Raw genomic sequence first — 24,672 nt, 5'->3', positions numbered from 1 at the left:
ACTGAGCCAGCCAGGTGCCCCGAACTGAATGAAAGTTTTGAACAAATGATTATAATGGGGAGTTATTGGAGGGCTTTTAGCAGTGGAATAAAACAAAGTTAATGTCTTAGGATAGTTAATGCTGTTATTCTGTGTGAAAAGGATTGCACTAGAGAAGAGGTGAAAGACTGCCTAATTTGGCAGACGTAGATTAATTATCCAGTTGTGTGGTACTTAGAACCTGGATTGGGGTGGTGGCGATGGGGATGGAAAGGGAAGAAGAGATACAGAAAAGGTTACAAGGACGAAATTGATAGAATGTGATTACTTATCACGGGTGACAGAATTGGAGGTGAGAGTCAGGTCTCACTGGGAAAATGTTAGAAGTGAGAAGACCAGGACGACCTAGTTTGGGAGGAGTGGAGAATATTGTTGCACGTATTTTCATTACCATGAGAAGAATCTGGGACCTGAATTGAAGACAGGAAGACTTACTGGTGTTTTTATTTTGTGATGGCTAGCTTCAGTCACTTTACCCGTGTTTGAGAAGCACTCTGTTGACCACTCTTTCTTGAAATATCATTTTTACTTGGTTTCTCTCACTCCAAGGGTTTGTGATTTTCCTTATACCTCTGGCTATCCCTTTTGGGGTTTTTTGTGTCCTTTAAAATGCTGGAGTACTTCAGGAGTCTGTCTTAGACCTCCTCTTTTCCTCTGTGATTGTTGTCCCTGAAAATGATCACATCCATTTCCATAGCTGCAGTTAGTATCTTTACGCCATTAACTCTCAAGTTAATTTTATCTCAGTCTCTGTTTAAAGCTCTGGGTTTTTATCAGCATAACCTGTTGTCTATCTCATGATCACGCAGGTAAGTTCAAAATTCAATTAATTCATTCTGCCCTCCCATCCTCCCTAAACATGCTCCTACCGCTGTTTTCTGTCTTAGGCAGAGCTCTAGCCAAAAATCTGGGCACTTCTTTAACACTCCTCTCTCCCTCCCCTCTGGTTCCCAGTCACAGAATAGACCCTCTGTGCTGGTCTCCTCACTGTGTCAGGTCTGTCCAGTCTCTCCATCTTCCTCCCTCCACCCCCACCCCCCATCCGTGCCCCCGCCACTGCCTTCCTCCGGACACCGTCACCCCTTGCCTGCATTGCTCCTTGGGCCTTCAGCCTTGCCCATCTCCACTCCATTCTCCACACTGTAACTGGAGCGATTTTTATAAAAAGGCAAGTCTGATCCTGTCACTCCACCGGTTAAAACTCTTCCAGTAGCACTGCTTAACTCCCTGCGTGGTTTACAAGCCCTATGTGGTCTTGCCCCTGCTGAACTTCCCCTCTTCCCTCAGCCTGTGCCCCTCCCCATGCTCTGGGTTCCAGCCAACCTGTTCTATTTCAGTTCCTCTGATGGGCCACGCTACTGTCTCTTACCTGTGTATCCCGGGGTGTTTTCCACCGTCTTTTTATCCAACTCCTGTTCATCCTCACTATCAAAAACTCCAGAGAGGTAGTTGGTTGGTATGATTATATTGCCAGAGGTACTCTTATAGCTCTGTAGAGGTAAAAATCTTTAATACATTGCCTGTAATCAAAAATGTTTATAGATGTATTTCCTTGTCTTAAACTTTTGTTGCTATTGAAAATAGTTCAAGCATTAGATTATCCTCTTATAGTGTTTGATAATTACACATTTTGAAGTGTTTGTGGATAAGGTAGTCAAGAGGACACTTAGAGATATCTTTTATTTGTGAACTTATACTTTGGCTGATTTATCTTTACTTTTTATCACATTCCATCAGAGAGGAGGTGATAAATGCTCAACCACTTCTATAAATCTTGTCAGTTTCTTATATGTGAGTACTGATTTGGAAAAACGACGTCTACCTTGATAGGATGTTGGAGAAAGGCAGGTGGAAGAAGGAATTAGCAATAATGTTAGCAAAAAGCTGCCCAGAACTATATACAGCATTATTTAGAAGAGTATGATTCTAAAGAGACTTTTCGAGGGTTCCATATGATTTGTTACTTGGGGCAGTATCCTTTGATAGTGTGTTCACAATTAAAAAAAAAAAAAAAAAACCTGCAGGAAACTTGGGTTTTGCCTTTTGCTTTTTAAATAACATGTTGTTTTTTCAGGTTTTTCAAAGAAGTTAGAGTAGACAGCGGTAAATCCCTTCCATATACCATTTTACTAATACTGTAAAATTTGACATTGAAAGTCATTGTAGATGATGTATCCAGTGCTCAAAGATTTCCTGTACTTGTAGCTTTGAGTTCTTCACTAACATCTCGGGCTTTAACACAGTATCTTTTCTCTGGGCGAGTAATAGTTTGAGGTATATTCTTATTCTAGAGTGACTCAAAACTGATATATAAAGATACCCACATAGGCAGCTTGAACTTCTATACCATTTATACATGTATTTACTCGAATTTATCCACAATGACATAATTTTTTTGGAAGTGCTTTGATTTTTAAAAATCTACCTAGAGTCCTGTCATGAAGGAGGAAATTTAGCAAGACTTAAGAGCCTTTTGATAATGAATGGTTACTAGAGGGTAAACCTGTAATTAGAACGCTAAGCCCCACATTAGATATATTCAGTCAAATCTCAGATATATGTAGGAGAATTTATCCAAATTGCCGATTATTATTGCATTCCGGAGACATTTCTATGGTGTTCCACGACTACTTTTTGACCTGACACTTTTCCTGTGTTATTGGACTTTTCCTGCAGAACTTCTCTTTATCGATTCTCCTTGCTTTTCTGTCTGCTGCCTGATTACTTTGGTTTCTTCTGTAACTCCTCACTTAGGCAACCAGCTGTGGCTGCGATGAGCTCAGAAAGGGAGATAGGGAAGACGCACAGTACTTGAGTTACAGATTCTGTGTCTGTTCTTTCTCCAGCTGCAGAAGGCTGCCCATACCTGATCCTAAATCACAGAACTCAGCTGTTCAAAATTGAGATTTGTCTTATAAGTAGTAACGGCCCCACGTGGGACACTGTGTCAACATAAGGAGAGAAAGATGATAGTTTATTACCAGTCAAAAGATTGAATCCTTTTCTCTATTTTTATCTAAAGGTTAATTTTTAAAAAGTTGAATGGGATGAACTTGTAGCTCCTTTGCTTCCTGCACTCAGTTGCTGCTGTCAAGGTATGACATTTTCTCAAAAGGATTGTCACCCATTTTGAGTTATCTAATACTCCTCTCTATGACATAACCACAAGTAGATATTTACTATATCTGTAAATATAGTAGATTTAAGTACATTAAGATGACTATGGTTTTAAATCAGAATTAGGCCAGGTTAGAGAAGGAGACCTTAGAAATTATCTAGTCAACATTTTCCAGATTTACTTAAACCTACTTAACCATACATACGTAAAGTTACAACTATTAATATTCCAAGGAGATACCAGTTTGAGAAACACTGATTTTGTCCATGTATTCTTCCCCCCCCACCCCCCCCACCCCCGATAAAAGATGCTCTTGGGGGTTTCTTTTTGCTCCTTTAAAAAATTTATTTTTCTTTTTTAAATATTTATTTTTGAGAGAGAGAGAGAGAGAGAGTGTGCAAGAGCAGGGGAGGGGCACAGAGAGAGAGGGAGACAGAGGATCCGAAGCAGGCTCTGCACGGACAGCAGGGAGCCTGATGTGGGGCTCGAACTCATGAACCGTGAGATCATGACTTGAGCGGAAATTGGACGCTTAACCAACTGAGCCACCCAAGCACCAATTTCTTTTTTTTTTTTTTTTAAGTTTATTTATTTTTGAGGGAGGGAGGGAGAGAGAGAGAGAGAAAGAGAACACACACACAAGCCGGGAAGGGATGGAGGGGGAGAGAGAATCCCAAGCAGACTCTGCACTGTTAGGCTTGAACTCACAAACCGTGAGATGAGCCAGACACTTAACCGACTGAGTCATCCAGGCACCCCTGTCCATGTCATTCTTATTTTGTAGATGAGAACACTGGGACCCCAGAAGAGTAAGCAGCTTATTTAAGCTAAAGTCGCAGAAGTGGGGGCTAGAATCCAGGTTGCCTTGTTCCCAGTCTGGTAACCTTTAGGCTTCCTGATTCAGCCACTTAAAATAATTTGACTTATTATTGGGTTTCTTATTCCAGATTTCACAACTTGGATGTGAAGCCTCATTCTCTAGAACAAGCTTCACTATTTTTTGGAGTCTGAATTTGATTCAGAAAGCCCCTTCTTGCCTTTAGATCACTTCAGGCTCTCTGGTGGGCCTGGAGGGTTCAGAGACAGGGCCGCCTTCTTCTTCTTTTTTTTTTTAATCTTGTCATCTCACCAGCTTTTATAGGGTCTTTTAGATCTCCCAGATCTAAGATCTGTTTATAAAAATACTTTTATTAGTTCTTTTAATTATAGAAATGCATGTCTATTATTTCAAAAATACAAGTGAATGGGGCACCTGGGTAGCTCAGTCGGTTGAGCATCCAACTCTTGATTTCAGCTCAGGTCGTGATCTCACAGTTGTGAGATAGAGCCTCGTGTCTGGCTCTGTGCTGAGCATGAAGCCCACTTAGGATTTTCTCTCTCCCTCTTTGCCCCTCCCCTGCTCATGCTCTTTCTGTCTCTCTTAAAATAAATAAACTTTAAAAAAATACAAATGAGTAAAAGAAGATAATCACTAAGTATAAAAGAAAAAAAAAAAAAGCACCTGAAAACTATTGTTAATATCTGGAGTATGTCATTTTACTAGTTTTTGCTTTGTACATGTATACACACATACACATGCACACACTCACATATGTATATATATATGTATAGAGGGGGACAAAAATGTATTTTATGGTTTGTAACTGCTTTTCCTCCACTCAGTAACGTAAACAGTCTTTCTTAAATATTCTTCTATAGTTTATTTTATAGAATGATAATGCCATGGTTTTATTAATCAGTCTACTACACTTAGACATATATATTATATTTACTTTTTCACTATTATCTACCATGTTATGATAAGGACGCTTAAAACTAAATATTTTTGCACATCCATATTTATTTAGGATAAATTCCTAGAAATGGAATCGCCATATCAAAGAGCATTCCCAAGTGTAAACCTTTTTTTCATGCATGGCCAAATTTAGACTTCCTTCTTAAAAAGTAAAAATGTTATAGATGAAATCAATCACTAAGTAGGTTCTCTGGATGAGAGAGAGAGAAATACAAGAACTGTAATGGTTTAGTGGGAAACTGATGGACAAGGTGTCAAGAGTTTTGGAGCCTAGCCTTAGAAATGTCAATGACTGATTGTATGACTCTTTAGTTTTAGTTTCCTCATTAGTAAGAAGGGGAAGATGGACTAGATATAGAAATCTTTCCAGAACTGCTACCATATGAATGAATGCTTCCTTTTAGTGAGATACGGGGTCCGTACATAGACTCTAGCAGGGAAGCTCATCCCTCAAGTTGTAGCTTGATTACCTTCTCTGGAAGATCCCTCACACATTTATCTTCCAGTAGAAGTAATTATTTTCCTCTTTGGCTTCTCATAGCCCTTTATTTTCTTTGTATATAGTCGTGTCTTTGGTTTTTAATATTGAGCTACTTATGACAAAGACCATCTTATTCATCTCCTTAAAGCACTCTGCTTAGCATATTTTGGGGTATATAGTGGATACTCAGTAAATATCTATGGGCGTCGAGAGTGGTACCTGGGTCTCCATGTCCCCAGCCTATGAAAGCAAAGAGCCTAGCTTCCAGCTAAGTGTTGTCTTTTCCCACTCTAAAGAGCTCACCAGGTTTCTTCAGTTTGGGGGGTTATTCCAAGATGTCTCTCTTCTGATGTCGCTTCTATTTAGTAACACGATGGTTCTCAATCTTTGAGGTCTATCAGAATTTGGGGAGCTTTATAAAACCCCCAAAATGAATTTCCAGATTCTCCTTCAAGTCCACTAAATCTGAGTCTCCAGCAAAGCTGACACCCAGTGCCTTCGGTAGCTGAGCCATCCCTGCAGGGCTCGCTTGGCATCAGGCAGGTTGGTGTTCAAGTTCTGGCTCTCTCATTGGCCAGCTGTGTCTCTGGGGGAAAGGCATTTTACCGCTACAAGCCTCAGTGCCTCATCTGCCAAAAGAAGAGTAAAAATAATACCTAGCTCCCGGGGCTATTTTAATGATTATAGAAGAGAACACGTTAAAGCCCTTAGCACATTGCTTCCGTAGCTACAGTTCTAGCCTCGGTCTGGCACTTCTTGGATTCTGTATGCATTAATTATTTATTCATTTCTTCTTCAAATAACATTTATATTTTTCCAACTCTTGGAAGTTAGTATACTCAGAGTGGAGGTTTACTAATTCCATTTCCAAAAAGTAATATCTCATGTGAATTTATTCATTTGTCCAAGCATTTAGTGATGATTTTTAGAATACTTTTACTGTAGGTAATATATGGCTATATCTCCAGAAGCTTTTACCATCTTCCATTAGAATTCTTACTGAAATGAATTCTTGAAGTGTTCAAAACGTTGTTACATTTATTAAACATTTTTTTCCTTATCTTACAAATAGTAATCTCTTCCCAGTTACCTTTATTTTCTAGGTCCTTCGAGTCATGTTTCTTCCCCTTTTCCTTTGTATGCATTTTTTTTTTTTAAATTAAGACTTTTTTTTGAGAGAACACACCTGAGAGTGTACCGGCACGTGTGGGGAAGGAGCAGAGGGAGAGGGAGAAAAAGAAGCAGACGTTAAGCAGACCTGGGGCTTGATCTCACAACCATGAGATTGTGACCTGAACCGAAATCAAGAGTCAGATGCTTAACCAACTAAGCCACCCAGGCGCCCTAAGACTTTTTTTTTTTTTTTAAGAGTAGTTTTAGGCCCACAGCAAAAAGGAGGGGAAGATGCAGAGATTTCCCATATACCCCTGTCCATATACATGCATAGCCTCCCCCATCATCAATATCTCCTACCAGAGTGGTATCTTTGTTATGACTGAACCCACATTGACACATCATAATCACCCAAAGTCCACAATTTACTGTTTGCTCTTGGTATTGTGCATTCTGTGGGTTTGGACAACTACATAATGACATGTATCTATCAATTATTATGGTATCATACAGAATATTTTCACTGCTCCAAAAATCCTCTGTGCCTTCTCCCCCCATCCTTGGCAGTCACTGACCTTTTTACTGTCTCCATAGTTTTGTCTCCAGAATGTCATATTGTTGGAATCATACAGTGTGTAGCCTTTTCTGATTGGTTTCTTTCATTAGCAGTATGCATTTAAAGTTCCTCCGTGTCTTTTCACAGCTCGATAGCTCATTTCTTTTTAGCGCTGAATTATATCCCATTGTCTGGATGCACCACAGCTCATTTACCCATTCACCTACTGAAGGGCATCATAGTTGCCTGCACGTTTGGGCAATTAAGAATAATTATGAATAAAGCTCCTGCAAACATCTGTGTACAGGTTTTAGTGTGAACATAAGTTTTCAACTCCTTTGGGCAAATACCAAGGAGTGCAATTGCGGGAAAGAGTATGCTTAGTTTTGTAAGAAGCTGTCTTCCAGAATGGCTGTGCCCCAGTGCATTTCCACTGGCAACAAATGAGAGTTCCTGTGTTCCACATCCTCATCAGCATTTGGTCTTGTCAATCGAATGGATTTGGGCCATTGTAGAGGTGTGTGGTGGTATCTTGTTGCTTTAATTTGCATTTCCCTGATGACATATGATGTAGGGCATTTTTTCATATGCTTATTTGCTATCTGTATACCCTGTTTGGCTTTTGGCCCATTTTTTAAATTGGGTTGCTTTCTTATTTTTGAGTTTTATGAGTTGTTGGTATATCTTGGTGCTTTATCACATGTGTCTTTTGCAAATATTTTCTCCCAGTCTGTGCCTTGCCTTCTCATTCTCTTGACATTGTCTTTCATTGACAGACAATTTTTAATTTTAACAAAGTCTAGCTTGTCAGTTATATCTTTCATGGATCTGGCTTTGGTGTTATGTCTAAAAAGCTGTTGCCATACCCAGTGTCATCTAGGTTTTTGCCCTCTGTTATCTTTTAGGAGTTTTATGGTTTTGTGTTTTACAGGTAGGCCTGGATCCATTTTGCATTAGTTTTTTGTGAAAGGTGTGAGATCTGTGTCTAGATTCTTTTTTTTTTTTTTTTGCATGTGGATGTCTAGTTGTTACAGCTTCATTTGTTGAAAGGATGATCTTTGCTTCAGTCAATACATTAACATATTGCCTTCGCTCTTTTGTCAAAAATCAGTTGGCTATACTTGTGTGTGCGTGCATTTTTCAAGTCCATTATTGAATACTCCTAATATTTTTCTGCTTTGTTTTTCGGATCACTCCTTTTTTCTTTTTTTATAGCTTCAGTAAATCACACTTGAACTATAGTGTAGCCTCCTTATTATCTTCCTAGCCTTCAGTCTCCTTTTTCCTTCCCATCCTGGAATATTTATTTCAAAATTCATCCTCTTTGCAATACTAGCTGGTTCTGTCAAAGAATAGCAAGGGAATTATAGAATCTCAGCATTGCAAGGGATCTCAAAAATCATTTAGTTCACGTGCTTTGGTTTGAATTTTCTCTCCATTTTTGCTAAATGACTTCTGTCAAGTTCCGTAGTCTAAGTTCGAATTCCTTCAGTGTCAGAGGACTCGTTCCCTTCGAATGTTGCATTCCATTTTTTGGACAACTGTACGTTAGAGTCTTCCTTACGTTAAGATGAGATGTGTAGCTTCTACACATCTCCCCCCGCCAAGACTATATAGAGCAAGGATGCTTCTACTTCCCTGTGGAAGCCCTGAAGATATATGAAGAGAGCTTTTCCATCCAGACATAAAGGCCCCCAAAATTCATCTTTTCTCTAAGCTAAATCCCCCAGCTTGGTTGGTGCCTCCAGCCAATCCTTTTATAATTTATTTTCAGCCCTTTACCATCCTATTCACATTTCTCTGAACTTTAACATTTGTTTATATTCACCTTAAGTTGTGAAACCCAGAAATCATGGTGTACTGCAAGTGTCGTCCCTGTTCTGAAATAGACCAGATCTATCCATCCGTTGTTCAAAACCTTAGTCTTCTTTTAATGCACACCGAAATTGCATTAACATTTTTGACATCCACATTCTATCTTGGATCCTATCTCATGTTGAATTTACTGTTGAGTAAAATCCCCCAAGTCATCTCTCACACAACCATACCTCCCCCAGCCACACTTAAGCACAGAGATCTTACATTTATTCTCGGTAACTTTTTTATCTTGTTAGAATAGTTCTTCGGCTGTTCTACAGCTACAACTTGTCAAGGAATAAAAATGTGTCCTCCTCAGCTTATGATTTAATTAAGGCTATAGAAAATATACACTAAATAAAACGAAAATCTAAGAACTGTTAGAAAACAACTTAATAGAGTGTCAGTTGAAACTATGAAGGCTGGTTCTCAGTGTCCTCTGGCCTCTGCATTAGCCTCATCTCACGGGAGGGACATATCAACTAGTCACCTTCCTCCACTCCACTCCAGACTTAATGAATGAATTCACATTTCTAGGAGTGATGCCTGAAAATCTGCATTTTAATAAGCTCCGTTGAATGTTGGTGCATGTTAAAGTTTGACTATTGCTACCGTAAGTGTTGGAGAGTAGGACCACGGACGTGATACGAGCGAGGTGGCATTGACGTAGTTAAATGTGATGGGGTTGCGTGGCATTACTTAAGGAGGTGATTTCTGAGGAACAGAAGAACATGAACTTGATAGAGCGAGAAGTTCAGGTGTGGGAAAGGAAAGAGTAAGTTGTCTGCTTCAGAAGACAAGATATTTGCTAGTCTGTAGCAGACGCCTTACAGAGCAGCAAGTACAACAAGTTGAAAGCCAAGGGACAGGGAAAAAGAAGAGAGGAAAGTTGTAAAATTCTGAAACCAGTGAGAATACATGCTGCCAGGTGGCAGCAAGGCAGGACCTGCCATAATGGAAGCATGATCTTTGTCATCAAGAATTCATGAAATACCAGGCCACACCCTAGGAGGGAGTGTAACAGGGTGGGGGTGTCGGCGGAGATTAGTTTGGAGAGTTGCTACACATACCCCATCTTTGGTTCTGGGCTATCTAATGAGAAGATCTATATTAAATCTCAGTTGACTAATTTGGATGTAGACCAGTCAGGTGGTAGACATCACCCAGCTGCTTGGTGCTCAGGGCGTAGGCCTTTTTCACTTATCGTAACGGAACTCAAAGAGAGTTCTGAGAGTGCTCTAAAGTTGGTGGGGCGCAGCAAGTCTCTGCTAGACAGAATGATACCCGTGGATGATTAGAGACCTGACTGTACAAATGGGGTCAGGGCCTTAAATATTTGGTAAGTGCACAGCTCAGCAGATGTAGATGATGACCTGTGTTAGACGCTGGCTGCCAGTCTTTGAAGCAAACAAACAAACAGAAAGGGCCTCCTGGATTGTGAGTTGATGGAAGTTATGCTCCAAGTCCTCACTGCATGGCTGGAAAATTCAAAACCATTTCTTAAAGTCGATAATCATAGCATACTACTCAAATGATGAGTTGGATGGAACTAAGAAAATACTCATGATTCTAGGAGAAGTTGGAATCACACAAACTTTAGAACAAAAGATCAGATATTAATTTGTGATCGTATTTCTGCAAGTGCACGCACTGTTTAAAAATAAGCATTCAAATCTGGTTTGCACAACTGCAGAGAAAAGCTTGCAAGACTTGTGAATATGTCCTGACTTGCCACTAGTCTGCTGATAGTCTCCCTCTTAGGCAAATGTGGCAAATCTGTCTGCATTTGAACTGGAAGCTACTTGAACTAACCCCTTAAACATCAGTTATATTCAGAACCCACTTCACACTTTCTTTATAGATCATGTTGCCCCCCAAATGAAGTAAACACTCCTTACCCTGATGCTAATTTGACAGAGATCACTTCTAATGTATCATCATTCTGTTCGCTCTTGTGTGAAATCACTGGGTTGTGTTTTTCTTTTATATATCTCTCTCTCTCTCTATATATATATATATATGTATGTGTGTGTATATATATATATTCCACCCCCCCCCCACCCCCCCCCACCCCCCACCCCCCGCCGCCCCAGCCTTTCGGATATCTAAAAGTTGACTGACTGTTTTTCCTTGGTGCAGCTTGCCTCTGATGTCATCTCAGGAAAACAAAGAAAATTCACTGCTTTTTAAAATAAAAGAGCCTAGGGGTGCCTGGGTGTTTCAGTCGGTTTGGCGTCCGACTTCGGCTCAGGTCATGATCTCGCGGTCCATGAGTTCGAGCCCCACATCGCGCTCTGGGCTGACAGCTCAGAGCCTGGAGCCTGTTTTGGATTCTGTGTCTCCCTCTCTCTCTGACCCTCCCCTGCTCATGCTCTGTCTCTCTCTGTCTCAAAAATAAATAAATGTTAAAAAAATAAAATAAAATAGCCTAGCAAATTACTTGTTACTTTTTTGAGATAATGTTTTATAAGATTATAAACAGCAAACATTACTGTTTATTCATTTTAGTGCAGTAGTAAGGCTATATATTTTGCTTTGAGCTATTTTAAGAAGAGAGATTTCAATTAGTATTTTAGAAATCTTATATTTTCATGTATCGTTTTAATCAGAGGCTGGATGAGCCTTATTAGAGTGGATAGGGTCCTCTTCAACTTAGACTTTCAGGCCAGAAATCACTTCAAGCTATTTGTAGTACACACCTTAAAGCCCCTTCAAGTTGTCCCCACCAAAATTGGTATGATTATAATCGCTGTTTATCAACAGCTGGGGCTCAAATAGTATTCCAGGTTTTATACATTGCTGGAGAATTGCTGATTCATCTGAGAGAATAAGAAGTGAGGTGGGAAGGTTCATCTACTGCAGAGGGCAGGCTGTGGTCATGTAGCATGACAAATAGGCTTTTGGATGAAGCACCCAGAATTAGCCTCAGTTCCCCCCAGTTGACCCAAGTCATTCCAGGTGAGCCGCAGGAGAACAAGGTGTGTGCCCCTTGAGAGAGGGAAGTGGCAGCTGGGGACTATGACAGTGGTTACACTGGGGAGTACAGGGGACTTTGGAGAAGAAGGATACTTAGGGTAGAATAAGGTGTGGAGGAGATAGAAGGATGCACGCACATGGAACTGATAGTCATGGTGGCTTGGTTTATGCGAAGGAGCTGCATGTTGACCCTAAATAAATTTGGAAAACTTGAGGCATAGATAAGAATGGACTCTGCCTGAGGCATAAGAGAAGCAGGCAGGATTGCTTCTGATAGTAATCCACCTGGAAGATAGAGGCTAAAGCTTTGGAGAATCCTAACTGCAACACTAGTCAAATCTTTGTGAAACTGCCGACTTATTTACTACTGTGCTCATTTGGAGCTTGAGGTCCAGCAGAATGTGTACTATAATTTGCGATGTTCAAGTGACAATAGTGTTAGATAAGTTAAGGGGTCACAATAGTCAGTCTCAGAAAGAATTACATAAGCAGAATAGTCATTTATTTTCAAGCTTTACAGTCACCTAGCAGTGATGTAATTCTCAAAACAGTTGGGGAGACTGGTTTCATTTCACCGCTTATCTCCAACAAGATGGTAAAGAATAATTAATCGATAGACAGTATTTATGAGCTCTTACCGTATGCCAGCAAGTGTACTAAGTGCTTTATGTGCATTATATTTCATCCTCATAATGACTTTCCGAGGTGGTTGCTGTTATTATCTCTAGCTATTAAAACCCAAGAAGCAGGATTTGAAACCAGGCTAGCTGAGTCCAGAGCCCCCACTTTTAACAATGTATATATAAAACTCAATTTGTTTAATACAAAAACTGTCCTTTATTCTGAGATTATGTCCACCCTACCTCTTGATATGAAAAAATATTTTTATGAAATGGTGGGGATAGATGTCAAGTTTGATTTTGTTTTTAAGAAGCCTTTACCTTGCAAAATAAAAAACTAACCCCATGACAGCGCTTCTCCTCAGTTAAAAAAAAAGGGGGGGGTGTCTTTTACTATTTTGTGAACTCTAAGTCTGAGAACCACTGGTCAGAAAAGTGGGACTCAGTAATTTTTAATGTTCTCTAGAGATTTTTCACTAGATTTGTTTCCTAATACATTTAATCCAGTCGGTCCTCATCTGTCTGGTACCTGACCACAAATCATATGTTCATCCTTTGGACAGATATCTATTGTGAAACACAATTAGAATATAGTTTTGTAGTTCATATTTTAGGAAGTTGTTAAAAAATGCTTTATGACAGGTGGTCTAGAATGAGATACAAGCAAGCCGTATACTAAATTCTTTACTGAATGTAGTCTTACGGTGAGGTTCCAGTGTGTCACTCACTTAAATCCTTAGTAAATAATGGCATTATCGTTGGCTGTGTTTATTTCTTGGGCATTTGATATTGTTCGTACCTTTAGTAGTAGCTGTTATATAATGATATGTCAATAAATGTTCATACTTTTTTCACTGTCAGTAACACTTAAAGAACAAAATGAAAGAGGAAGGGTAGCCCTGCGAGAGAGGAATGAACAGCGGAGGCAGATAAGAAGCTGTCTGGCTTACTTGCTGTTCCTAAGTGCAGCCTTCGGTGTGTTTTAGTTCTCTCTCTGTTATTCTTGACTTTGGCGTTCCTGTTGGGGACTTACTCAACAATCTATCTTCACGGTTCTTTGAATTCCTCATTTCCAGTAAATTTTGCTTCGTTCCATCTCAGCCACCCCCTCTTTGGTCATACTGAAGGCTTCACTCTTACCAGTAACCACCACTTGAGAGATCTCAGTGTTAAGCATCCAGCACTCAAGCTGCCTCGCATTTGTCCTAGGCTTCTAGCATTCCCTCACCCCCTGCTCTAACTGCTTTGATCCCACGGGACCCTCCAGTTCATTTACTCTGACACGTTTTGTTCTCTGTTCCCTCTTTACCCAGCTTCAATTCCATGGTCTATCATGTTTATCCTCCTCAAATACAACTTTAGTGGCCTTGCTCCTCATCTTCTATGTGTGTCAAAGCCCCAGGTATGTCTCCCCTTTCTGCCTACTCTGTGTCGGTACCCAGACTACTGAATATGGCTTAAGAAAAGCGCAAAGCTATGGTGACTGATCTTACTTTGAAATTAAGAATCACATCTCAAGTGGGCCCTCGGTATTCCTTGGCATCAGTATTTTCTGGTATTCCTTCTGTATTTCCTTAGTTTAGCCAGTTTACTCTCCTGCTGTCTAAGATGACTAGTTCCTCTTCGTTCTTCTCAGATCTCCAGCACCACCTCTTCCAGTCCACCCTCCCTCACCAGCAGCTGACGACCTGGAATCAGGATTTCATTGAGAAAATAGAAGTAGTCGGAAGAGAACGGCCACCAAATGTAGCATTTGTTGAATGAGTGAAAGAATACGATATCCCAGAACTTGATTTACTCCCATATGCAAATATAATTGGCAACTTAGATTCCAAAACTGTATATAAATCTATTTTTGGCCATTTTAGATTATGCTTTTCACTACCACTGTCCTTTACATTACTATAACCAAGAGTTGTTAATATGTTTGTGCCGTATCCAAATAAAAATTAAGTATTTTTAAGAAGATGATCATTAACAGGAACATTTTATAAAATAAGCACTTAAGTCATTCAACACAGGAAATTAAGAGAAGAAATCCTTTGGAACTATGTTTGATTATGCTGTCCGCCCACAATTGTTCTTATATAAGTTCTAGAGGAAGGAAAAAAGATGTGAATGACTTACAAATGAAGACAAAGCCTTAAACTTTGTGGAAAGTGGAGGGGAAATGTTGAGAACAAGTCCTGTGATGGTTTCGCCCTCACACTTTGGGAAAATTAGATAACAGAATTTAGTTATAAATATGTTGGCTTTCTCTTTTTTTTTAAATGTCTTTTTATTTATTTTGAGAGAGAGAGAGAGAGAGAGAGAGAGAGAATGCCAAGCCGGCTCTGTGCTTTCAGTGAGAAGCCCAGTGCAGGATTCGATCTCACGAACCACGAGATCATGACCTGAGCCGAAATCAAGAACAGGATGCCTAACCAACGGAACCACCCAGGCGCCCATAATATGTTGACTTTAAATTAGTGGTTTTATTTACTTTATGTTGCTCAATTTTAAGGTTCAGTTTTGAACAAAATAAAGTGGTTCAAGCCAAAAAAAAGTCAAGATTCTTATGCCAGCTTTAATGAAATTTGTATTTATAGAATTGAATAAGAAACTGCACCTTACCTAACACTGTTAAGTTACTTATAGAATCACAACAAAGAGGAGAGTCCCTCGGTGACCTGAGTTCCATATGCTGAGTTCACTTACCTAATGGCACCTATGTGCTCAGGGACACTTTCCCACACATCTTCTTAGTTCCCCACGGTCTTTCCAAATCTTTACCAAGCTTCCCAGTATCCTGTCCTCATCCCTCATTTTGTAGGTGAACTAGCTCCTACTTCACATAGTAAATAGAATCCAATGGGCATAACCTCAGCTTACTTCCTCCCCCCTTTTCTTAACTTGCAAGGTATTTCTCTCAAAATTCCTCCTTTGTATTGCCAGAGTTCCCCAAATCGTGATCTCTGTTTGTTCCTGCTTATATTACTTAGCTTCCTTCTCCTACCTCAACCCAAAATGATCTGACCCCGACCTAAGACCTTATGGCCCAGATAAGCATGAACTTCCTGGGTTTAAAAAAAAATTTTTTTTTAATGTTTTATTTTATTTTTGAGAGACAGAGAGCATGAGCGGGGGAGGAGCAGAGAGAGAGGGAGACACAGAATCCGAAGCAGCTCCAGGCTCTGGGCTATTGGCACAGAGCCTGACACGGGGCTCGAACCCACAAACTGTGACATCATGACCTGAGCCAAAGTCGACGCCTAACTGACTGAACCCCCCGGGCGCCCCTGAACTTCCTGGTTTTTAAATCTAGTGTTCTCTTCCCAGGCCTCATCCTCTGTCTCTGCAGCATTTGTCCCTACGGTCATACTCCTCTGCTTAAAACTTCTTGTGGCTTTCCATGTGCCCAGAGCAGGCATTCAGAAACATGGAACCAGTAGTTTTGATATCTTTTCTGAGCTTTCAGCCTATTTTTTAATGGACATTTCTGCCTGAATCTCAAACGCCTTAATAGCCAAAAACAAAGTGATGATTCCCTCTAATCTCCTGTTGCTAACTTCTTAGTGATATTCTGGGGTTATCATTATTTTACCATGAGCCCAGGCTACATACCTTAAGGTCAACGTTGATTCTTCCTCTTCCCCTTATTTTCTTTTGGTCTCTGAGTGCTGATGAGTATCTCCCAAATCTTCTTTCTTTTCCTACTACAGTTTCTTATGACTGTTGCCTCTTTCCATTTCTGGTCTCTTGCCTGGATTATTTCAGTAGCACATTCAGAGGTTTTAACTTTGGATTCCATGAATAGATCTCAGAGGATCTAAGAATACCCTCAAAATTGCATGCAAATTTTTTTTAATGTACATTTTTCTGGAGAGGTCCATTAGACTATTCCATGGGGAAGAAGGTAAGAGAATGAGAGAAAATGACAATTTAAATGAGTCAGTTCCACTGATTTCTCTGCTTTCCATGCCTGCTCTGTGCTGTTTTTAGTTCACCAGCCCAGGGCACTCACCTCTAAGTAGTGAGGGGGTATGTAAGACATAAAGAAAGAACAAGTGAATGGATCAGTTCAGCTTGGCAGTCAGGACAGTCCAGCAGCCACAGATCAGAGGCTTCCCAGCATCAGAGCCAGGTCTTAATGCCCTGCAGAAGCTCAGGAGAAAGCTGGGGCATCAGTAGGGAGGTGTCCTCCTAAGGCCTCTGGACCCATTTTTTCCTGTGCTTCCAAAGGACTTGGAGGGAAATGAAAGCTTAACTGGCAAAAATCCAGAGCCAGCCAGTGAGGCAATGTCCCCGGAAAAAGGTTAAAAACATTCCTCCAACTACACTTGTACCCCGTGATCTTTGTTCTCTAGACCTTCCTCCACTCTACCGCCAGAGTTAGTTTTTAAACATATCTCATTGTGCACCCTCCCTGATTAAAAACCTCAGGTTTTTATAAAACAAATTAAAAACTCCTGGGCATGGTATCAAGGTCTTCTGTAGTTGGGAGCCTGTTAGCCTCGTCTCCAGCTCCACCCCCCTCCCCCCCACCCCCGCCCAGCTCCAAGGCTATAGCCACAACAGGTTACTACTGGCTGTTTTGAAAGGACAGCTTCTATGTCCATACCTCTATGCCTTTGATCATGCTACTTTCCTTCATTAGGTGCCATTTCTTCTCCCGTGCCCAATCATGAACCTCCTACTGTCCTTGAAAGCCCACACTAAATTTTATCTCTTCCCCTGTTGTCCATCCCTAATTTTCTGCCATCACCCTGGCAGGATCTGTCTCTCTTGGCCAGGTTCCAAAAACATTTCATACATATCTCTGATAATGTCTTATTATATTATAGATAACCTATTTTTATTTCTGTCTTTCCTACTAAACCAGAAATGCCCTGCAGGTAGGGACTGCCTTTTTCATGTTTGTATCCCTAACACCTAGTTTCATGCCTAGTCCAAACAGGAGCTTAATACACTTTTGTTGAATGGAATTACTTACGAAGAGTTTTTATGACTCATTTAAAATTAGAGACCAATGCTTATTTAATAAGTCAGAATAGGCTATCATAACAGTAGTAATAACAAAGTCCCATTTCCACCGCTTATTCAAGTAACTGCTTCCTTTGTGGAAGTGGATTTTGAAAATCTTCACATGTCAATGTCTATTTTTGATGTGCTTTCTTGAGATCCTGAAAGAATTTTAGTTCTAACACGGGCTAGAGCTTCTATGACATTCCTGTTGGTGTCATATTGAATAGATTCTGTCACTTCAGAGATCTGTATGGTAGACAGTAAGTTCCATGGATATAAATTTTATCTCTTTCTCTTCAACTTCATGGTAATATTTTGTGAATTGTTTATTTTATAAATCTGAGTCGATTTAATTCAAGCCACATTAAGTCGAGCATTTTCCATGTACAAAAACAGAGTTACAGAGTTAAGACTCTAGTACAGACAGTCCCCAACTTGTGATGGTTTGACTTAATGCTTTTTGACTTTATGATGGTGCAAAAGCGATATGCATTCCGTAGAAACCGTGCTTCAAGTTTTGAATTTTGGTCTTTTCCTGGACTAGAGCTGGGCAGCATGAATTCTCTTGTGATTCTGGGCAGCGGCAACCTGCAACCCCCAGACAGCCACGCCATCACATGGGTTGTTTTCAGCTTACAGTGGGTTTATCAGGAGGTGCCCTCATCGTAAGTTGAAGAAGATCTATATTTATAAATTATGTAGCTCTGCTAAGTTTGCAAAGTCCCAGTCATTGCAAATATGTGTTCTAGGTATTTAAATTAGTCCAGCTGTGAAAGTAAACACTATTCCATAAATTAAGAGCTTCAAATAATTTTTTAAAATGGTCTTCTTTCCCTCATTTTCTTTGAGGTTTGTAGGAAAGGAGTCAACAATTTACTTAGCCATTTATTTAAGAGTACATATTCTGTGCTAGGCATTGTGGTGGATGTTTGCGATGCCGGATGGATAAGAGAGCACCTTGAATAGTTCATGGTCTAATAGAGAAGAAGGTATATAAACAAATAATTGCAACTTAAACCTTGGAGAAGAGGAACTCTTCTTCTTTGAGAACCAGTGCTGAGGTGGAGATTGGATGCGTCTGCAGATAAATTTGTGGATAGGGAAGCAATAAGCTGAAGGGAGTTCACACCTGTTCGTCTTTTTTAAAAAAATATGCGAAGCAGGAATCTAGATCTTCTCTATGAATTAGTGGCGCGGGGTAGCACTTGAGAAGAGCAGAGCAGGGAAGATCTGGAAAAGTAGTGCAGAGAGCAGAAGGTGGTCTAACAAGAACAAGTAAAAGGTGGCAGGCAGTATTGACAAGCAGTGAGTGTGGAACTAAAGTTGGATAGCATGAAATTGTGAGGACATCCTGTCAGCACAGTGCTGTAATTTTCTCTGGCTGTGCTCTGTGGCCCATGCATAGGTGCAGTAAAGCCATATTGTGTTCAGGGCCTGTGGGATGAGTAGAACAGAAGTGTAAGAAGGCCAAGGAGTTGAGAACCCTTGAAAGAAAGTATAGCTTAATATGGAAGGAAGTATGGTTAGGAGGTAGTTGATAAACTTGGAGAAAGTTAAATTGGAGGATGAGGATAAGGCCTGGCACTTTGTAGGGCCTCAGTAAGTCTTCATGTTCTCCTTTGTGGCCCCCCCATCCTGTGCCGTTTTTCACCACCACCATGCCCACCTCCCTCTGCTATGGTTTACATGAATCGTTTCAAATCATGATGGTAGCGGTTGGCTCAGAGGGTAAGATGAGGAGCAAGGTTCTAAAGTTTTCATCAAAAGTGTCCCAGGGGCTTGGATGCTGGCAGTGCTTCTGTGATTTTTGCCTCTAGGGGAAGCTCAGGGCTTATCCCCTTATCTCCCTACTACTTGTGTTTCCAAGGGTGGATCAAGGGCAAAGACATTTATTGGACCATGATTCTCAGGACAGGAATTTACTCTGTGAGGGAAGGGTTAAGACTGTAAGCCTTCAAGGGTTTCCACTAAGTTCCCCTTGTCTCTATAAATCTAACCGTAAGCACAGATCTCATTACTTTCAAAATTTTAAAGGAGAGTCTTTTTTTTGACATATAGAAGCAGTGACCATACTGATAACCCAAAGGGTCTTCCTACTCAGAAGTTAAAATTCCCAGTAGAGTTGGTTGTACCTTGTGATAGCTTTTATGGGACTTATTAAATGTATTGTCATATTTTTTTTAAAGAAATTATTTCTTAAGGCTTTCGTTCCAAGTGAGGACAAACACTATGTATATTCCATTTTCAGAAATTTTCTTTTTCACCTATTTTTTTGAGTGTGACACTGAAATCTAATAAATTGTTATTTCACAAAGTGCCTTTTTGGTGTAGTATAAGGAAAAAAACTTGTAAAAAAAAAAAGAGTCCTGCACCCTAAGTGTGAAACTGCTGGAAAGGTGGGAATTCCTAGAGCGAGTAAACTGAAACCACAGGTCACTGCAATCTTAGAAGTGGAGTAAATGCTCGTGAAGAGTTGGCTAAAAAAAACCCTGGGGAGTCGAAATCACCAGTCTTGCTCTTTCCCTGTTGTTACTGATACCTTTCAAGGTATTTAGCAATGCTTGCTTAGAAAAGAATTGAATACTATTCTTTTGAAACTTCGTCTTCATCTTGGTGGCTCTGAGAAAAGTGTGTGCCTCCCTTGGCATTAGTCACATGAAGTAGGACATTCAGCTTTACCCACTCAGTGTGTGACATCCGTCTGGATCTTATGGATTGCCTATACCAGTCCAACTCAAAACATGTTTGCCCATTCTTCGAGGGCTTGTATCAACAGGTACACCTATAATTTCTGTGACTAAGATACAGTTTCCATAGCCTACTGTGTTATAATAGATTTGTGTTGGGTTAAATTTGCCTAAAAGCAGATCTCTTTTATTCCTTGACTTTAAAGGAGAATGGAAAATAAGTAATAGTTCCTAATTAGGAATTTAGGTCAAAGAGACGTTTTCAGAGTTAAAAGTATTTGTTTTAAATGATAGTTCAAATATACTTTTCTAAAGACTTTTAATTGGCAGCTTTCCCCCTCAAATTTTGGCACTCGTGTAGGAATTGCTTCTGGATTCTCTGTTAAAAAAAAAAAAAAGAGTTTTAGGGGTGCCTGGCTGGCTCGGCCAGTAGAGTATGCAACTCTAGATCTCCAGGTTGTGAGTTCAGACCCAAGCTGGGCGTGGAGCCTACTTTAAAAAAAAAAAAAAAAAAGAACTTTAGTTGTTCATTCTTGTTTTGCTCATGGCACTTGGATATTATATGTTAATGGCATGACTATAGTTTTCCTAACATTCATATGAAGAAGAAAGGAAACTCCTTTAGATGTCTCACTTGGATTTTAGGTGGTTAATATAAGACTGTTTTCTTTTGTTTTTTAGGTTGCAAACATGTTAAAGGCATCCTGTTATATGGGCCCCCAGGTTGTGGTAAGACTCTCTTGGCTCGACAGATTGGCAAGATGTTGAATGCAAGGGAGCCCAAAGTGGTCAATGGGCCGGAAATCCTTAACAAATATGTGGGAGAATCCGAGGCTAACATTCGTAAACTCTTTGCTGATGCTGAAGAGGAGCAAAGAAGGGTAATGTTAATATAACTTAGTACAAGTTTGTTATCACTTAATATGATGAATGAAACCCAAAGCTGTGGTGGAAAACTTGTTTCTGTGACCTGTATTTTGAAAAGCATGCAGGTGAAATTTATTTAGTACCAAATTATATCACTGAACCAGGGATTATGGGAGATTTACATGATGGGAACAAATGTCATTACCCAAATATACACAATACAAAGATAGATGATTGTGTAAGCCAAAGGTTTTGCAAAAACAGATCATGAATTTATTTTCAGGTGTCACTTTTATTCCACATTATTTTCAGAGACTTGAACTCATTTATCCTTTGGAAAAGGGGGAAATTAAACTCACATGACTTGTAGAATTATGTATATGTAAGGTCCATGTGCAGAAAGCAGCTTGTTTACTTACCATTGAGTTACCTCAGTTGTAGAGTGACAGGTAAGAGTTGTTAGGTCTCAAAGGAAAGCTTGATGTGGGTCTTAGGAAAAAAATTAATTAAAAGTCAAATCAGAGTTTACTAATTGTTATGGTTAATTTCATGTCAGTTTGATTGGGCCTCAGGGTGCCCACACATTTGGTTAAACATTATTCTGGGTGTGTTTGTGAGGATATTTCTGTATGAGATTACCATTTGAATTGGTAGACAGCAATTGCCTCTAATATGGGTGGGCCCCATTCAGTCAGTTGGAAGGCCTGACTAGAACAAAAAAGGCTGCTCCTCTGTTGAGTAAGAGGGAATTTCCTACTGCCTGACTGCTTTTATCTGGGCCATCAGTTTTTACCTGCCTTTTGACCCAGACGGAAACATCAGCCCTTTCAGTCTCAAGTTTGCAGGCCTTTGGACTAGAACTATACCATTGGCCCTCCTATGACTCCATCTTGTCAACTGAAGATTTTGGGACTTGTCAACCCCCATAATTGAGTTATCCAATTCCTTATAATTAATCTTTCTGTAGATAGATAGATATAGATGCATATTTAGATCTATATAGATCTCTCTATATATAGCATGTTTATTTCATAGACAGATGTTTAAAACATTGCCATAGGGGCATCTGGCTGGCTCAGTCTGTAGAGCATGTAACTCTTGATCTCAGAGTTGTAAGTTTGAGACCCATGTTGGGTGTAGAGATTATTTAAAAATAAAATCTTAAAACATTTTTTTAAATCAAAAACAATGCCATAGGATTTCTGCTTCTGGCAATACAGTAGACTAGGTAACTGAAAACTTTTCTTCTATAAACACCTTCAAATACTGGATAAAATATAACTAAAATTATTTTAAATGTATAATTTATCTCTCAAGAAAGAAAAGGAGATTTCTAGATATTAAAACTCTGAAAATTAGAGTGGTAAAAATATTCATTGCAACTTTTGGTTATGGTAATGTGTGAGTTTGAGTTTTAGCACCCACTAGCAGACAGAGAATGAGTCCTTGAATTAGCTTAAGGTATGGAGTAGGGCCTGAACCTTCAAAGGGGTCGTGCCCTCTATGAAAAGAATGGACTGGAAATTATCTGCTGACCACAACAAAATAACAAAAACATTTAACTATCTGAGTGGGAGCTAAGGAATCTCCAATGGGAATTCTAAAGTATGGATTCTTAACTGATGCTTAGGATTTAAAAACGCACACACACCCATAAACCACCACCACTGATCTATGTGGTCTAGGGCTCCCAAGCTGAGAAATTAACTTAAAAATGAATTCCAGGGGCACCTGGGTGGCTCAGTTAGTTAAGTGTCCTGACTCTTGATCTCAGCTCAGGCCTTGATCTCAGGGTTGTGAGTTCAAGCTCTGTGTTGGGCTCCATGCTGGGTGTGAAGCCTACTTAAAAAAAATAAGAATAAAAATGAATCCTGGACTAATGATAACATGGGGTTGTTAGCTATAAGCAGACCCCTGGGGATGTTCCAACAATCCAGGCCACAAGAGATTCTCATGGGAAAGCCACATCAATAAATGGAAAATGTCATCATCAAAATTTAAAACTCAACAGCTGTGTTAAACAAAAGCCAGTAGTTTCAAGGGAAAAGAGGAGTGATAAACAGAAAAATAGATCTAGAGAAATCACCCAGAATGTAGCACAGAGAGATGGAAAATATGAAAGAGATGTAGAGATAATAGAGTTAAGATGAGAAGTCCCAATAGAAAGGATAGCATAGAGGCAATATTCAAAGATAGAATGGCTGAGAATCTTCTAGAATCGATAAAAGAAAATATTTAGATTGTGATAGCACCATTGCCCAAATAGAATAAATAAAAATTAATTTATTTCTAGACCCATTGTAGTGAAAGTAGAGAATGCCAAAGAAAAAGAGAAACATCTTAAATGTCAACAAAAGAGAAGTGATGATGACATACAAAAGGATATCCATTTTGTTGACAGCCAACTTCTCAACAGCAGCAAGAGAGGGCAGACAACAGTGGAAGAATATCTTCACAGTTAAGTGAAAGTAACTGTCAACTTAAAATTTTATACCCAGCTTAATTCTCATTCAGGAATAAAGATGAAGTGAAGATATTTTTTCAGGCAAAGGCTAATAGAATTAACTAGTTACAGAGGCTTGCTGAAAGAATGTGAAGCAGGATGTAGTTGAGACTGAAGGAAATTGAACCCAGAAGGAAACAGGATACAGGAAATAATGCTGAGCAATGAAATTGGTTGCTAATGTGGATAAAATCTGGAACTTCTGCTTCTCATAGTGGCATATTAGGAAATTTGAATCATGCCTGCCATGAAGACTACCAGAAGAACTCAACAAATATTGAAAAAGTTTTCGCTTAAAGGCATCGAAGAACTTTTAGGATCTAGGGGGAGAATGGAGGCCTAGAATAAAAGGTCCTGGTGTGTACGGTTACCGTTCCTCTGGAGATAGTGCCATTTCTGGAAGGATCCAGCTATGCAGCCCTTTGGACAGGCCAGTGGGAATAAGGGGGCAGGGATTAAAATCCATCATGGCGGCGCCCGGCTGGCTGAGTTGGAAGAGCATGTGACTCTTGATCTCAGGCTTGTGAATTCGAGCCCCACATTGGGTTTAGAAACTACTTTTTAAAAATATAAATAAATAAAAAATTTTTAGCAAAAAATCAATCCGTGGCTCATGAAGAGAGGACACTTGATGAACATGCCTCAGTTTGGGTTGGGAACCTGTAGGGCTACACCACAGAAGCAAGAGTTAACCAGAAGTAGACATCCTGTCAAAGCTGCAGATCAGCTTGGAATCACATCTAACTTCTCTAAAATTAAATTGAGAGTTCCTAAATCGCTCATGCTCTCCAGCATCCAGCAGAATTATAGATCCTTCCTAGAAGAAGTTAATACCATGCAAAGTCACAAATTATTTTTATAGCTTGCAAATGAAATGCCTGGTTATAATCAAAAGCAGTCAGATGTACAAAGACATAAACCACTTGAAGAAAGAGAAACAAAAGGTGATAGAACTCGGGCCTCCATATATTGGAATTCTCAGATATAGATTTTTAAAATAACTACACTTGCCATGTTCAAAGGGACACAAGATTGAGAATTTTGGCAGAGCACTGG

The 24,672-nt window shown here is 39.8% G+C and overlaps 1 protein-coding gene across 2 annotated transcripts in view; it reads left to right on the top strand.

The window, feature by feature from the left end:
• Positions 1–24,672, top strand: part of NSF (N-ethylmaleimide sensitive factor, vesicle fusing ATPase) — a 146,211-nt gene that overhangs the window by 53,337 nt on the left and 68,202 nt on the right. For both annotated transcript variants that reach the window (XM_042914712.1, XM_042914711.1), the window contains exon 9: positions 20,928–21,127. In XM_042914712.1, the coding sequence (XP_042770646.1) occupies positions 20,928–21,127 (200 nt within the window). The remainder of the gene's footprint in view (positions 1–20,927; positions 21,128–24,672) is intronic.

The sequence above is a fragment of the Panthera leo genome, chromosome E1, assembly GCF_018350215.1.
Source record: "Panthera leo isolate Ple1 chromosome E1, P.leo_Ple1_pat1.1, whole genome shotgun sequence".
NCBI lineage: Eukaryota > Metazoa > Chordata > Mammalia > Carnivora > Felidae > Panthera > Panthera leo.
This window is presented reverse-complemented; position numbering and strand designations above follow the sequence as displayed.